General features: G+C 38.2%; 1 protein-coding gene across 3 annotated transcripts in view; it reads left to right on the top strand.

Annotated features, from left to right (window-relative positions):
* Positions 1–16,394, top strand: part of CACNA2D3 (calcium voltage-gated channel auxiliary subunit alpha2delta 3) — a 1,029,735-nt gene that overhangs the window by 630,485 nt on the left and 382,856 nt on the right. For all 3 annotated transcript variants that reach the window (XM_077278410.1, XM_077278408.1, XM_077278409.1), the window contains 2 exons: positions 10,596–10,667; positions 13,023–13,103. In XM_077278410.1, coding sequence (XP_077134525.1) covers positions 10,596–10,667; positions 13,023–13,103 — 153 coding nt within the window. The remainder of the gene's footprint in view (positions 1–10,595; positions 10,668–13,022; positions 13,104–16,394) is intronic.

Below are 16,394 nucleotides of genomic sequence, written 5' to 3' on the forward strand. Positions count from 1 at the left end.
TTGAAATCTGAATCGAGATTTTGTCTCCGACACATGTGACAAAAATCCACGAGACTTTTTTCCATTTCCGTAAAATTGCTGACATCCCCCCCCACACCTGTCATTCTTTACCTTATATAAGTAACATTGTGTCCTCCTTTTTACCACTCGCATATTTCCGCAGTTGTAAAACATCATGTATCACGCTTTGCTTCACTTTCCTGTTACTCTTTGAAGTTCTACAGTCACCGAGGATTAAAAACAATCTACGGTTTACGGGATCTCAGAACTTTGTGTTACACACTTGCTCTCAAATTAACGCACTTTACCTATAACTATGCAGAAGAAATTAGAAACTATTTTTTACTGTCGCTAACTCGCACATTTCCAAAAATGTTATAGACTAATTAAAAAAGTAGCAAAAAACTAATGGTGTATATTTATATGCAGCATTTTTCCTAAGTCTAATAGTTTTCCTGCAACCTGGAAACAGTCAGAATGCAGGTTAACTGCTGATGATGTATCGTTTTATATTGTTTAATCATAGAAATAATAAATATTTAATTCGTTTTCCAATCTTGTCTGTGTTGACAATATCTACCATGTTAAAGGGAACGTGAAGGTAATTTTTTGCTGCTCAAACCAAGAGCTTTATGAAGTAGGTGTAAAAATATTACCACATAACTCCAATTAGAAATGTATAGTTCTTCTGATTAACTATGTTGCTTTCCTCATATGCAGGACATTATAGTAGCTTAGGTATCCATGGTTACGACCAATAGCAACTAGCTAACTGTCAATATACAGTATGCGTGGTTGTAACCATGGATTCCTAAGCTACTGTAATTTCCTGCACATTAGGAAAGAGACATAGCTAATCAGAAGAACTATAATAAATGTATAATTGGATTTACATATTGGAATAGGATCTTGGAGACGGGAATGCTCCTGTAATGCCTTTTTAACACTTTAAGAGCTGTCATCATCAAGTTTATTTTTTCATGATTAGTTTAGAACTTTTTTATACTTTTTTTTTAGACACTTTAGTAAAAATCTCATCCTGTCATTTCCGCCGGTGTCTTAATATTTATACATCTCTTATTCGTGTCAATAGGAACTAAATACATCTTTCTGCAGATCAGACATTATCTCTGCATCAGTTTTGATTCAGAATCTATTGGAAAAAGATGCGCCAAACGTATTAAGTGAATAATTTCAGGAATATTTTGGTTGTTCATGTGCCAGAGACAGAAAATGTAGATTTTAGCGAAGTTGCACTTCCCGTTAGGTTCTGTACACTTTTCAAAAAGTTGCAAACACTGCCATAAAAATACTAAAAGTTGCAAAATATTCCAGATTTATGGCAAAAATTGATTGAGGGATCCTTAGAATTTACAAATATGTGGGAATTGAGAAAATCTAGCGCTTGTAAATATATTAGTAAACTCCTCGAAATCTTCTACGATGGTGGTTTTTTTTTTTTATAAATGAAATGACAATGGTAGATGCACATTAACTCCTTACGACCATCTCTTTTGTATCTATCTCCTACAAAGGTCCTTAGTCAAGAACCTGTGATCTCCGACATCTGGCGATCACTGTAGCTCCGCATTACATTATATATACATTAACATTCAAGGTGTAACTTCTGGAATAAACCTGGAATAAGACAAAGCTCATCCAACGATGGGATCAAATTGTGCTGACGACATTAACCCTTTCACGTCTACAATTGTCCTCGGTGTCACGACACATGCATTATTATGTTGTGGTGTGTGTGCGTTGGTATTGGTATTGTTTTGCTGTCGTTTTTTGTTGCTAATACCGTAATTGATGACCTGTATTGTCAGAAAGTTTACTTTGCGGGTAATTTTCGGAAAATATGAAAGTATTGCTTAAATGGCCAATATTTAATGCAGTAAAAGTGTCAGTCGCTGGGAGCTCCTTAGTCATTAAGGGGTTGTGGTAGATAGGTGGAGGTTCTCCTTTCAAGATCCTAATTTTTTAGGAAAATCAAATAATTTAGAAAATAAAAATCTCAATCTGGATGAGTTTGCAGATTAAAAGTCTCATGACATGGCCGTATTTTCGGTCCTAGTGCGGTCCGACAAAACTTGGGATAGCACTTGGACTAATGTTAGTCTATGGATCTGTGCACATTTTTTTACTCGGACCGAGCCAGTTCGAGGACAAAATCGCAGCTTGCCCAAGTTATGGTCCTGCCGGGGTCTTTCTGTGATCAGTTTTTAAAGGGAATCTATCGACATGATTTTACATAGTTGTTGTTTGGCTGTAAAGATCCTTGTTTCGCAATAAAAATTATAACTTTTTTTTGCAAAATTAGTATTACCATTCGTCCGTGCATAAATCCCTTCAAATCAGGCTGGAAGTGCACTGGGGGCGTGTCAAAAGTCCAGTGACACGCCCACAGTGCACTTCCTGCCTGATTGGTATGTGATTTCTGCACTAGATTTCTCATGACTGGCACATCAGCTCTGTAAAAAAAATCTAATTTTTCAATTGTGACTATATCATTTTGTAAAAAATTGCTAAAAAATTCTCATTGATTGAAGAAACATTCTAAGAAAAAATAGGTGACCCTAAATAGGCAACCCCTTTAAATGTGATCCAAATTGTAGACTTTTCTGATACACTCAGTAGCCCACTAATGAATAGCAAGGAAGCCACTGTTCTCAGGACCTCCTTGATGAACATCTGGACTTTTCCCAACTCCATTAATTACTCTGCACTAAATTATGGCTATTTAAGTAATCACAAAATATTTTCTAAAGACTAACCTCCTTGTAACCCATTGTTTAAGGTTCTTCAATTAGTATTTTCCATATTTATATTAATATTTATTTAAATTTTATATACACATTATTCCATTGGCAACTTCCGGTTAATTTTAGAATTGTCCATGTGTAATTTAACGAATAATTTTGCCTTTTTTTAATCTAAGGTATTTCTTTCCTTATACTAATGAATATATTTCTGGTATATCTATTGTTCATCATAGTCATCAGTGTTTGTATAGGGGGTAATCCTGAAGGTCAGATACATCTCCGGGACTGATGATGACCATCAGAAAGAAGGACTGATGTTCATCGGGTTTCCTCGGGGTTTGACTCTCTGTCCATTAAGCATTTATGACTTATCCTAATTTTTTTTTTCACAGAAAACCCTTTAACCTGTACATTTGGACAAAACAAGGCCTTTAAAGGGAATCTGTCAGTAGGTTGAACCATCCTAAGCCATCTATATGAGCATGTAGGTCATAAAGAGTTGAATAAAGTGATACATAAATATATGAGATCCCATGTTTTATTCCAAAGAAATCACATTTTTTCTTAATATGTAAATCAGTTGTTAAGATCTATGGGCCGGACATAGATCTCTCTTAAAATCTGCCGCAAAATAAATGAAAGGGGACATTACCAGTGTGAGACTTGTAATGACTGCTCTCCTGATCTAGATTTCTCACACTGGTAACCCCCCTTGTCATTTAAAGTGATCTCAGGGGGCAGATCCTGGGGGAGATCTCGGTCCAGCCCATAGATCTAAACAGTTTATTTACATATTAATAAAAATTTGGATTTCTCTGGAGTAATATATTGGATCGCAGATTTCAAGATATCTTTTTATTCAGCTTCCTATGACCTGCGTGACCATATAGATGGCTTAGGCTGGTTCATCTTACTAACAGATTCCCTTTAAAGGGGTTGCCTGATTCCAAAACACTGATTCTGTGGCATACAAATGTAAATTCAGAAAACGTACTAATATACTCTAAAGCCCTCATTCATTAAGACCGGCAATTTGTATGCCAATCTTGATGAAGGGTGTCTTGGAGTGTGCCACTTAATGAATTTAGTGCCTCGAATAACTGCCAGAAATGTTACTCCAGCCAGTGACTGGAGTACATTTCTGGCATGATTTGCTATGCAACACTATCATGAAATTGTCTGGCTAGCTTTTCTACTTCCGATCCTGACCCAGATCAATGTAATTTTCAAAAAGTTGTCACAGCTGACCGGGACTGGCATAGAAACATCAAAAGTTGCCAATTCTGAGTTGAGAGTTGCACAAAACTTTTTGCTAAATTTCAAAAAGGTATCAACCACTGAGGACTCTCAATTCTAAATATTTTTCTATCTACTGGCTAACACGGTACCAAGGTATATATCGTTCCTGTGCTAAATTTCAAGAAGTTTTACAACAGAATTCTGACAAACTGCTTGATTAATCGGGGAACTAAATTTCAAAACTTCATAGAAAGTTTGTTTAAAGGGGGCTGGCTGTCTCTCTCAGTTCATTAACTAAGCCTTTCCACTTTGCTGTTGTGGCTGACACACAGGTACACAATCGGAGGCTGTGTTTGCATCACTGCTTACAAGAGAACCTCTGAACTTTCAGAACTAGTAATGAATGAAATTGGGTGATATATGAAGTTTTTTTATATTGTACTAGAAACTTGCCTGATTTTACATTTGTACAATAGAGATCATATTTATGGGGCATTCGGCAACCCTCTTAATCAAGCTACGGCCTTAAGGCAATTTAACAAAAATTTTATGGAGGAATTATATTATGGGCACAATCAAAAACACTAATCTAATAGAAGGAGATGTTCTGATAAAAGTGGAAAAATCTAATTTTCTTGTGTCTCATCATCAAGAGTACACAGGCAGTCTCCATTCTGTGAGTAAATGTCCGAGAACTCCAAGGTTGTAGAAGTATCATAATGACTTCTCAGAGTCATCGATTTCCAAAAACCCCGGAGAGAAGTTTTTTGGTATTTCCTCCAGCCATTATAATATTAACTTGACTATATATAAAACAATTGCTCATTTTGGGGTTGAACCTAGGCTCAGATCTCCTTTTCTAAGTTACTGTATGCATAACGTACCTGTCAATTCTCTATAATGATGTGTCCTGCAATCCCTATGCCTCAGAAGGATCGAAGACGATAACTTCACAATCTATGACATGACTTATAAATGTTTCAAAAGGTGCAGATGTCTCAGCAAGTGGTCGGTGAATACTAATCTGACTTCGATTTATCTACTCAAGGTCAATATTAAGCCCCTGTCAATGCAGAAGCTTTTATGTATTGTTTTTTTTTTACTGGGACGAAGCTAGAGGACGCCCGATGGGGCACATGCCCTGAGATCTGAATGCTAAGGGGGCAGTAACAAGTCAGTTAACTTTGGCCAGGCAATGTAAAAGGGCATTTCAACCTCAGACCTTTATTGCTAGGACCTTTATCTATTTAGAGAATGAGTCATGTCTTGTTCCACCAGGAACAGAGAGGCTTTGCGTACATGCCACTCTACATTCAATTTTACTGGGGTGAAACTAGAGGGTGCCTGATGGGGCATGTGCCCTGAGTTCTGACTACTAAGGGGGCAGTAACAAGTCACTTCACTTTGGCCAGGCTATGTAAAAGGGCATTTCAACCTCAGACCTTTATTGCTAGGACCTTTATCTATTTAGAGAACAAGTCCTGTCTTGTGCCAGCAAGAACTGAGAGGCTTTACGTGCATGCCACTCTACATTCAATTTTAGTGGAGCAAAGCTCGAGGATGCCCGATGGGGCACGTGCCCTGAGCTCTGAATGCTAAGGATGCAGTAACAAGTCACTCAGTTTTGATGAGGCTATGTAAATGGGCATTTGAAACTCAGACCTTTATTCCTAGGACCTTTACCTATAAAGAGAATTAGTCTTGTCTTTTGTCACTAGGAATAGAGAGGCTTTGCGTGAAGCCACTCTATGTTTTTTTGGGGGGTGGGTGGTCTAGCATGCCAATTTTATGAACTAATAATAAACAGAGACCCGCATGTGCAGCCACCTCTCAATTCCTGGTGTTGCAAGATGTTCTCTTTTTTTTTAAATAGGTGTTGATCCCAACATTGGTATCCCATCCATTAGACATTTTGTCATATCTTTTACATATGCCACAAATGTTTGAGATGGGAATAGCCTTTTACATTTCGTAATGGGGTCCCAAATCGAATGTTAGCCTCAGAAGAAGGTGTAACTACATGGAATAGATAAGTAAAACACCATATATATGTAAATTCTGTGTGCGCTTGCTCTTGGTATATATGGGTGTCATAGAAGAGCTTTTCTGGAGGACACAGCCTGTCCATGAATTACATGATACACAGCATATAGCCGGTCAAAGTATCTTATCCACCTGATCGTTGAGGATTAAGCCCGCCATGGGCATTAGACTAAGGTTGGCTGGATCCAAGAAAGACCAGACAATTGTTTAATATTTATGGAGGCCTCTTGACTCCTCCTTCGATAATGTCGAAGAGAGAAGGGTCAACCATTGGAATTTCAACACCCAATCCTTTTGTTCGGCAGAGTTAAGACTCTTCTCACTCACTGTAGAGAGTTTCCATATGTTGAAGCCTTTAGAGATAGCTGTCTGCCAGACCACCGTTATCGAATATATATGGAGGCCTTTAGCGTAGCTAGACCCACACCAGCCTCAACCCCTTAAATGGATAATTGCTCGAATGCAAACTTAATGCCCAACCTCTTGGTCGAGCTATGAACCTTTGACCACTACAGTCCCACATGGATGAGAATAATTTAGGACCTGCATTATATCAAACCCCATCAATTCTTCATTTTTATCATGTGTGCTGTACAGTAATGAAATGTGTCACACATAATATATAGGCTGATTTTTCCATAGCGGTGTTTTTAATAAAACAACAATTCAGATGATAACCATAAATAAGATGTGGCCTTGACTTCAAAGCACGATGCTAAGTACATAGTATTTATTGCTCCAGATCCCCGCTCGCTGCATCGTTGCGTAACTCTCCCTCTTTCGATCGAGAATTGTTAATTGCACATATTTGCTATAGGCATGGACCTAGTTCAAAGAATGTGTCCATTCCTCCTCCGATCACATCGCCACATATGTAAGCTGTTTACCCAAGAATTACAAAAAATAATAATAAATACTAATAAGACATGGAAACTAATCGTAAAGGCATCTAATACAGTGAAATATTAAGAAATGACCATCTGGAACATTACACAGGAATGTCCATATTGTATCCACGGCACAGATTTTTTTTTATAGTATGAACAGTATATTTTCTGTTTTTTTGTTGATTTGAACCCTAAAAAAACCTATCTAATATGTTGGCCAATGACAATTTTTAAGGCGAATTGCAACAAGTGGCCATAAGCACCATTGTGTTCCCATCTCCTAATAAGTCTATACTACACTGCATTACTGCAATTCTTCTCAATAGTGCAGTCCCCACTCTCTCCTTTATTGTGGCTTTTTAAGCGTTCCCAGGCACCATCTAGATTATTTAACATGTATAATTTGGGATGGAAATCGGTCTTTTTTGCCCCCATTTTCTGAAAATTACTGTAAAATACTGTTATCTTTGAACAATTTTTATATTCTTTATTTATCCAAAGCAGCAGATTACAATCATGGTTTAAATCTGAAAAACCAATTCAAGACCACTTACCATGGGTGAGAATTGTCTGTTCACTTAAAATGCGTTAGTGTACCATGACTAACAGTGGTCTATCCACTTGTAACACATTGGCATATTCTGAGTAAGAGTGGTCTACCCACTTAAAACGCATTATTGTGCCATGAGTAAAAGTAGTCTATACACTTAAAACGAGTTAGTACTAGTAATGAGCAAGTGTACTCGTTGCTCGGGTTTTCCCGAGCACGCTAGGGTGATCTCCGAGTATTTGTAACTGCTCGGAGATTTAGTTTTTGTTGCCTCAGCTGCATGATTTACAGCTGATAGACAGCTTGAATACATATGGGGATTCCCTAGCAACCAGGCAACCCCCACATGTACTCAGGCTGGCTAGCAGCTGTAAATCATACAGCTGCATCAACAAAAACTAAATCTCCGAGCAGTTACAAATACTAGGAGACCACCCGAGCAACGAGTACACTCGCTCATCACTAGTTAGTACACCACGAGTAAGAGTGGTTTATCCACTTGTAACTAGTGATGGGCAAACTCGTGGATGTTTGAGTCTGGCAGGTTCAGCTGATCAACGTAAAAAAAGTTTGGTTCGGGTACCAAAATGATACCTGAACCCGGACCCCATTCAGATGAATGTGGGTCCGAAAAACCCGTTCTTTGCCATGCCTTCATCTGTGTGATAGCACTCTGATTGGCTGTAAGATCATTAATTCTGGTCAGAACTGCAGTTCAGTTGACAGCGTGAGGTAGCAGCTGTGACTGGTGGTAAAAAGTTTACCTCTGGTCGCAGGTATCAGCTGATGAGAGAGCCTACACCTGCTGTCGTTGAAAACAGCGAGAGCAGGCACCGTTAATGGGAGTATTCATCAGCTGGCACTTGTGATATAAATAAATAAATAAAAAAATGACATGGGGTCTCTTTTATTTTTTATAACCAGTGCAGGCAAAACTGACAACTGCGGTATACAACCATCAACTGTCAGCTTTCTCGTGGCTGGTGATCAATTATACAGGGTTCCTCAATTCATTTTTTAAAGTGATCTAAATAAATAATTTAAAAAGATGGCATGGAGTCCTCTCCATTTTTGATAACCAGTCAAGCTAAAACAGACAGCTGGGGTCTGGTATTCTCAGGGGTGATGGCTGTGGGGTTGGTGCCAGCTGTTTTATAGCCACTGAGATCAAGTAATGGAGAGGTGTCTATCAGACACCCCCATTACTAACCCAACCCCATAGTTAGATTGTAAAGAAGACACAGCCATAATAAAATCCTATATTTGAAAGAGAGACACAGATTGCTTTATTTGAAATAAAAAAGCACAGTTATACTCACCTTATGCCTATTCCACTGAAGACTTTGTCCCCTGCAAAAAAACAAAAAATAAACAACAAAAATATTCACCTTACGCCTAATACACCAATGCCCATGTCCCCAGTAATAAAATAAAAATAATAAACAACCATTTCTCTCAACTGCCTGACGTGAAGATAATCCATACTGTCCCATGAATATCATCAGTGATGCGACCGCTATCCCCGCCAGCTGGCACACACTGACAGGAGTGTAATCTAATGCTGAGCTCCTGTCAGAAAGTTCACCGGAGTTTACAGCTGAACCCCAATAACCTCACTTACAGCACCGGTCGCTGTACGAGAAAGTTGGCATCAACCCCACAACCATTACCCCACTTTCCACCGCACCAGGGCAACTGAAAACAGCCAGGTAAAGTAACAGAATTGATGCACCTTTTCTGGGGCAGCTGTAGGCTGCTATCTATTTTTAGGATGCTGGGGGGCAATGTCCATGGTCTCTTACCAACCTGAGGATACCAGCCCACAGCTGTCTGCTTTAGCATGGCTGGTTGTCAAAAATGGGGGGAGCCCCACACCTTTTTTGAATTATTTATTTAAATAATAAAAAGAACCAGCATGGGTACCCCTCTATTCTTGAAAACCACCCATGACAAACCTGACAGCTGAGAGAGTTTTGTAAAAAAAATAGAAGAGACTCCAAGTCATATTTTTATATAAAGCACAGGTGCTGGCTGATGAATACTCCCATCAGCGGCGCATGCTCTCGCTGTTTTCAGCAACAGCAGGCATAGGCTGATGGGAGTAGTACTCTCTCATCAAGCAATGCCTGTGACCAGAGATAAACTTTTTACCACCAGTTACAGATGCTGGCTGATGCTGTCATCTAACAAAATGGAAACCACAGCTCTCTGGCTGGCAGTAATGATCTTACCAGCAATCAGAGCCACCAATGTTTCTTGTACTGTCATGCAGATGACAGCATGGAAAACACCCAATGTTCAGGGTGCTGAACTCTAACAGTAACATGGACTTCCTGGAGAAGTGCGTGTTTGGGGTCCGTGTCTTTACTGTTCGAGTTCGCCCATCGCTACTTAGAATAGCATTAGCTTGGTTTATCCACTTCAGATGCGTTAGTGTGCCATAAGTAAGAGTGCTTTATTCACTTAGTCTATCATGAGTAACTGTGCTCTATCCACTGAAAACATGTTAATGTATCATGAATAAGAGTGGCAGCCGGCCCTGCTATGATTGCCGTGCACCACTGAAAACTGAAGAATTTCACTGTCTGTGAATGATCAGCTGATTACTTTTCCTATTTGTAAACTCCTCAAAACTGCATCATGGAAAATCGTGACCAAAAAAAGAACGCAAATTATACATGCTCAATAACATAGGCAATAACAGGAGGACCCTACGAGCCTTTTACTGGCTCCTCATGTTGGCCTTCTTTGGACCATGTTGGGTTTTTTAAGTATTGCATACCAGGAAGACCCCATAAGATCAACCATTTGGAGATGTTTTACCCAGTGAGGTAACCATTGCCTTGGTTGATGTTCCTCAGATCCTTACATTTACCCATTTTTTTGCTTTCAACACATGAAGAAATGACTGACTGCCCATCCGTTGCTTGCCTCCTTGACAGGTGTCTTTGTCATGGGATAATCAATTACCTGGAGGTACTATGGTCGGTTTGGAGTTGATTTATAAAGATTATTGTGTTTTGGCTAGTAATCACCATTGCTGAGACGTCTGCACCTGTCATTGTCCATACTCTAGTACCGTCTGTGACTGACCTTTTCTCTTCTATCCAGCTCGCTGAAGACCAGGGAATGGTTCTGATGACAACCGTTGCAATGCCTGTATTCAGTAAAGAGAATGAAACAGTAAGTATGAGGAGGATCGCCATGGGTGAATGAATCTTTGGTTTTGTTTTCGAAGAAATGTTTGAACAGAAAGATCGATGTCCAAGACGCTCCAAAAAGTTTTTCAAACCACTGTGCAAGTCCTAGAGATTTTCAGTGGAGCAATAGTGGTCATGTTTGACCATCACTGCTCAGTTGGGGAACTCTAAACCCCATTTACCGTAATTAGTGAGACTCCACGTAATAAGACAATTATCACCTTCCATTGATAATTTTCAAAGCAGTGCACAGAAACAGAATTAGGAGTCCTATTCCTCTTGAAAAGGCAATTTGAATATTTAATTTCCCAGAGGAGCGTTGCATGGCCTATAAGTCTCCTTACACTGGCATGTATACAGTTACTGTTCTCTGCAGAATACCTCCATGCTCACTAGGGCTAATTCTGTTTAGTAGATTGTAAACCCGTAGTCATCTTCATCATTATCTGGTGTTATTTTTACACTGCAATATTGTGATCTACTGCAAAACAGAATTGCAAAACCTGCTGAAAACTGAGACCTGGGACAATTTACAGTGTTGGCAAAGTTTGAGAGCATTTTACAAGGGCTTTGAACTTTTCAGATGAAGGTTTCTCAAACATCTGGCAAAGGACACAACATATTCTGTTGTTGATCTATCTGTCACCACTTGTGCTATCAGTATCTCTCGATATTTCATCTATAAATCTATTTTTTATCATATTATCTAACACTTTTTCTCCAATCTTCCTTTATTCTTTTTCTTTTTCTAGCTAGTACTTGCAACATATTTATCTTTTTCTTTTTCTATCCTTCTTTCCATTCTTTTTCTGTCTTTCTTTAGCTAGTACTTGCAGTATATATTTCTTTTTACTTCATTATGTTCTTTTTCTTTCTTTCTTACTTTCTCTCCTTTGTTTCTTATTCTATCCTTCGTTCCATTTTTCTGTCTTTCTTTAGCTGGAACTTGCAGTATATCTTTCTTTTTTCTCTTTTTTCCTTTCTTTTCCTTTCTTCGTTTTTCTTTTTTATCCTACTTTCCTGCCTTTTTCACTTTTTAGCTAGTATTTGCAGCATATCTTTCTTTCTTTCTTTCTTTCTTTCTTTCTTTCTTTCTTTCTTTCTTTCTTTCTTCTTTTCTTTCTTTCATCCATCCTTTCTTTCTTTCTTTCTTTCTTTCTTTCTTTCTTTCTTCTTTTCTTTCTTTCTTCCATCCTTTCTTTCCTTCTTTTCTTTCTTTCTTTCTTTCTTTCTTCCTTCCTTTCTTTCCTTTTTCCTTTATTCCTTCCTTTCTTTCCTTCCTTCCTTCTTTCTTTCCTTCTTCTTTTCTTTCTTTCCTTCTTTTTTTTTCTTTCTTCCTTTCTTTCCTTCTTTCTTTATTTCCCTCTTCTTTTCTTTCTTTCCATCTTTCTTTCTTTCTTTCCTTCTTTCATTCTTTATTTCTTTCTTTAATTCCTTCTTTCTTTCCTTCCTTCTTTCTTTCCTTTTTTCTTTCTCTTTCTTTCTTTCTTTCTTTCTTTCCTTCTTTCTTTCCTTCTTTCTTTCCTTTTTTCTTTCTTTCTTTCTTTCTTTCTTTCTTTCTTTCTTTCTTTCTTTCTTTCTCTCTTTCCTTCCTTCTTTCTTTCCTTTTTTCTTTCTTTACTTATTTCTTTCTTTTCTTCTTTCCTTCCTTTTTTCTTCCTTCCTTCCTTCCTTCCTTCCTTCCTTCCTATGTCAGGCTCCCTGATGATGATCTGATGGACCCTTATTGCCCGAGTCGTCCCCATCTGCCCGGCCACAGATTACATGCCTCCCACTGCAATCACATTTGATCCTTTTGCTCCACAGGGAGGGCACTGGAACCCCTTTAATACATCTAAATATAAAACTAAAAAAAAGCTTTAGAATGTCTCCAAGCCATACTCCATCTCAGAAATCAATGTACAGTATCACATGTTTCCATTATCTGTGACGTGCCGTCCTGGAAAACTCCCACTTAAAACACCCAGATACATACAATGGAAATAGAGGTAATAATTGCAACCATAAATGTGTCAGTTCCCCGCTGATGTGTTTTAGAAACACATATTGGCTGATTGCTGTTGATACATTTCTCATGTTGGACCGTTCCTCTTCCAAACGAGAAAAAAATAAAAATGAAATGAGATGAAATGAGATGACAGCTGTTTTTCCTCATTCTACTTTCATTCATATCCATCAGTGTCTCGGAAACGTCGGCACAACAAAGCCCCGAGTCATCTGCGCACTGTAATAGATTTATGACAACGTGAAAATAATTAGCGCACGTCTGTAATGTTTTACCAGTGACTGTTTACCTTAGCGGAATGCCTGCTCTCCTTCAATTCTTGTTTTTGTGCAGAGATCAAAGGGTGTTCTCCTAGGTGTGGTTGGCACAGATGTTCCCGTTAAAGAACTTTTAAAAGCCATTCCAAAATATAAGGTAAGCCTCCAAAAGGAAAGTGCCACCTATGTATGTGATGGGTGTGACGCGCCCACCGCTCAGAAAGTAGGAGACAAGTGTTTGGTGGGCACTTCTTGAAATTGAGCACTTGTGTCCTGCTCCGATCTCATTGGTTTTTTTTGTTTTTTTTCCAAACTTTTTTGCTTTTTGCTTTTTCTATTTTTTTTTCCGAACTCTTTGCTTTTTTTTCTTTTCATTTTTTTTTCCCGATCTCATCGCTTTTTTTTTATTTTATTCTTCAGATCTCATCGCTTTTTTTCTTCAATTTTTGTTTCCAATCTCATTTCTTTTTTTTTTCCTCCGAACTCATTGTTTTTTTTCCTTTTCAACTTTTCTTCCGATCTCATCGCTTTTTTTAATTTTATTTTTCCGATCTCATTTCTTTTTTTTCCTTAATTTTTTTTCCGAACCCATTGTTTTTTTTATTTTTTTTTTATTTTTCCGATCTCATTGTTATTTTGCTTTTGTTTGTTTTTTTCGATCTCATTTCTTTTTTTTTTCTTTAACTTTTTTTCCGATCTAATTTGTTTTTTTAATTTTTTTTTTCACTTTTTTCCAATCTCATTTCATTTTTTTCCTTAATTTTATTTTTCCGATCTCATTGCTTTTTTTTTTCTTTATAAATTTCCGATCTCATTTCTTTTCTTTTTTCTTTAATTTTTTTTTTCCGATCTCATTGCTTTTGAACCCTATGGTTACTGTATGTCCAAGGTGTCCAAACGCCCCACCTGACGAAGGTCAGTGTCCTTTTGACCTCCATCAGGTAGTTTCATACTAAAAAAGTGATAGTCTAATACATCTCACTATGCAAAGGCATTCTGCAAAGAATGAACAATGGGCTGCATGTTTGTTTTTTTTAACAATGGGCGACAAACAGGTGTAGCATTTGTTAAATCAAAACTTGACATGCCAAAAAATAATGTTCCTTGGTGCGCTGAGCATTCGTTTGCAGTCTACATAAATCTAAAATATGGGACAACTGCACCATGCACGCTGCTCTACGCCCACAGCCTGACACTATTTTAACTCAGTTTGGCTTAAAGGGTTTCTGCTTAGTTGGGGCTGAGACCCTGATTCCAGCAATATGTCACTTGCTGGTCTGCATGCTGTCATTGTGATACAGTCACAGTTTTATCTTCTGCAGAACTAGCAGAGCTCAAATACTGAGCACTTTATAACCCCGCCCACACCATTGATTGGTAGCTGTGCACACTGCCAGGCATAAAGCTGCCAATCAGAGGTGAGGGCGGGGTTATACAGAGCAGTAGACTAGAAGGCATGAGACAACTAGTCCTGCAGTGATAATCTCCTGCTGATAAAATACAAATTTTATTGAAACAACAATACACAGCCTAATAAGTGATACATCACTGGAATCAGGGACTCTGACCCTACATTATGCTGCTCTCGGATTCCATAGCAAAACCTTCTGACAGATTAATTTAAGGATGAGGTCCAACAAGCATATGAAATATCATCCGAATTTCATCCAGAAAACTTGGACGATTTTCATCAATATTGTCAATACTTCCCTGTGACGTCTGTATTTAAACATCAATATTTTAACATATACATGATGAAATACAGTTTCTTAGGTTAATAATCGCAAAGTGTTTGTACATATCGGATGCTACACAGATGATCCGTATGGGATCCAATATTTTCTTCTGCTCCCATAGCACTTGAGCAGGCGATTCCATCCAATATTTAGAAGAGAATAGTGCGTACTGCGATTTATTTTGTATCCGTGTGAAAAGACTATCCTCTGAACAGCCCTATTGAATTAAATGGGGCGTCTGACCTCAGATCCGAGGTTAAATGGAAACATCGCTATAATGTCTCTAAAACTTTCTCTACAGTATATTCATATATCTACAGATTTTTTTTTTCTCCTTACCCTTTACTTTGGCCCAATACATGACGAAATGAGTATCCAAAAGTGACCAGTTTTTGAAAAATAAAAATAAAACATTATTTGGGGATACTCAGTGGGGAGATGTTTATGCTATACGTGTCTAACTGTGGCCACCCGGTGGTTGTGGTGTGAACTGCAGCCTGATGAAGATTTTGCATATTAATCACTATAATGTATCAAATTTGCAGTAAAAAAAAGGATGAACACATCTGCATCTATGCAGTGAATAGGGAGGAAGACCTGTAGATATATTTTATTCATTTATGATATTGTGGATGATTAATATGCATTAGTAATGAGCGAACGTGCTGGGAAAAGGTGTTATCTGAGCATGCTCGAGTGCTAACCCAGTGTGTCTTTGGCGTTCTTGAAAAATATGTTTGAACATATTTTTCGAGCACGCCGAAGTCACTCGGTTACATCGTATTCTTTCTTCAGATCTTGGGATATTTCTCCCTGGGATGACATTACTATAATGATGGGCGTTTTATTTCCTTCCCGTCGATTACTAGGTCATCGTATAATAAAAAATGGTTCTAGACGAATTCCATTAGGACATAAACAAGTAGCAAACGTGTCCCTGCTAGTCACTGTTCCCTGTTCCCCTCCTGTTTTTGGGGAATGTGAAATAAAATGTTCCATTTTGATACTTAAGGAAACCAGATGGAGACAGAACGTATGAATGGGGCGCAGGTGTTCTGCATCGCCCGGCTCGCTCCCCCACTGTTGTAAACTGCTTGTGCTTTTTTCCTCATATGTTTTACTTGTTCCCTTCTATAAACAAACTACTTAAATGGTGGAAAATCAGAAATCAAATCTGCAACGTATTGTATATTAAAACTACACCCATTGACTGTATCTGGCCATGATAAAAGATGAAAGCCTCTAGAGCGTGTAGATAGAGAGGGGTTCTGAAAGCAGCAAAGAATTCATTGATTAAAGCCAATCTGTCTCCAGATTTGACAATATAATAGATCTATTAGACCTGATAAGGCCGATGTACTTACTTTGAAAATCCATGTAAGAGTGGCTGTATAATCCGTTATGAAAGTTTAACTCAATACTACCCAACTAGCCATGTTGACAGCTCCTCAGTGCCCCTCCTCCTCCCTGCTGCTGAGATCCCACACTGCTCAGTACAAGCTGCAGCTGTCAGTCAGGCTGGGTGGGCAAAGACTGAACATATATTCCATAGCTAGACTCTTAAAATGCTCATCTTAGTTACAGGATTTTTCAGTCATTCTGGCATGGATTTTCAAAGTAAATACAACAATCACATCAAGTCTAAGAGCTCTATTTAATAATGTATTCTGTCTGTATTGTCAAATTTGGTGCTAAATCCACTTTAATTAAAT

This window comes from Ranitomeya variabilis, chromosome 8 (genome assembly GCF_051348905.1).
Source record: "Ranitomeya variabilis isolate aRanVar5 chromosome 8, aRanVar5.hap1, whole genome shotgun sequence".
Lineage (NCBI taxonomy): Eukaryota > Metazoa > Chordata > Amphibia > Anura > Dendrobatidae > Ranitomeya > Ranitomeya variabilis.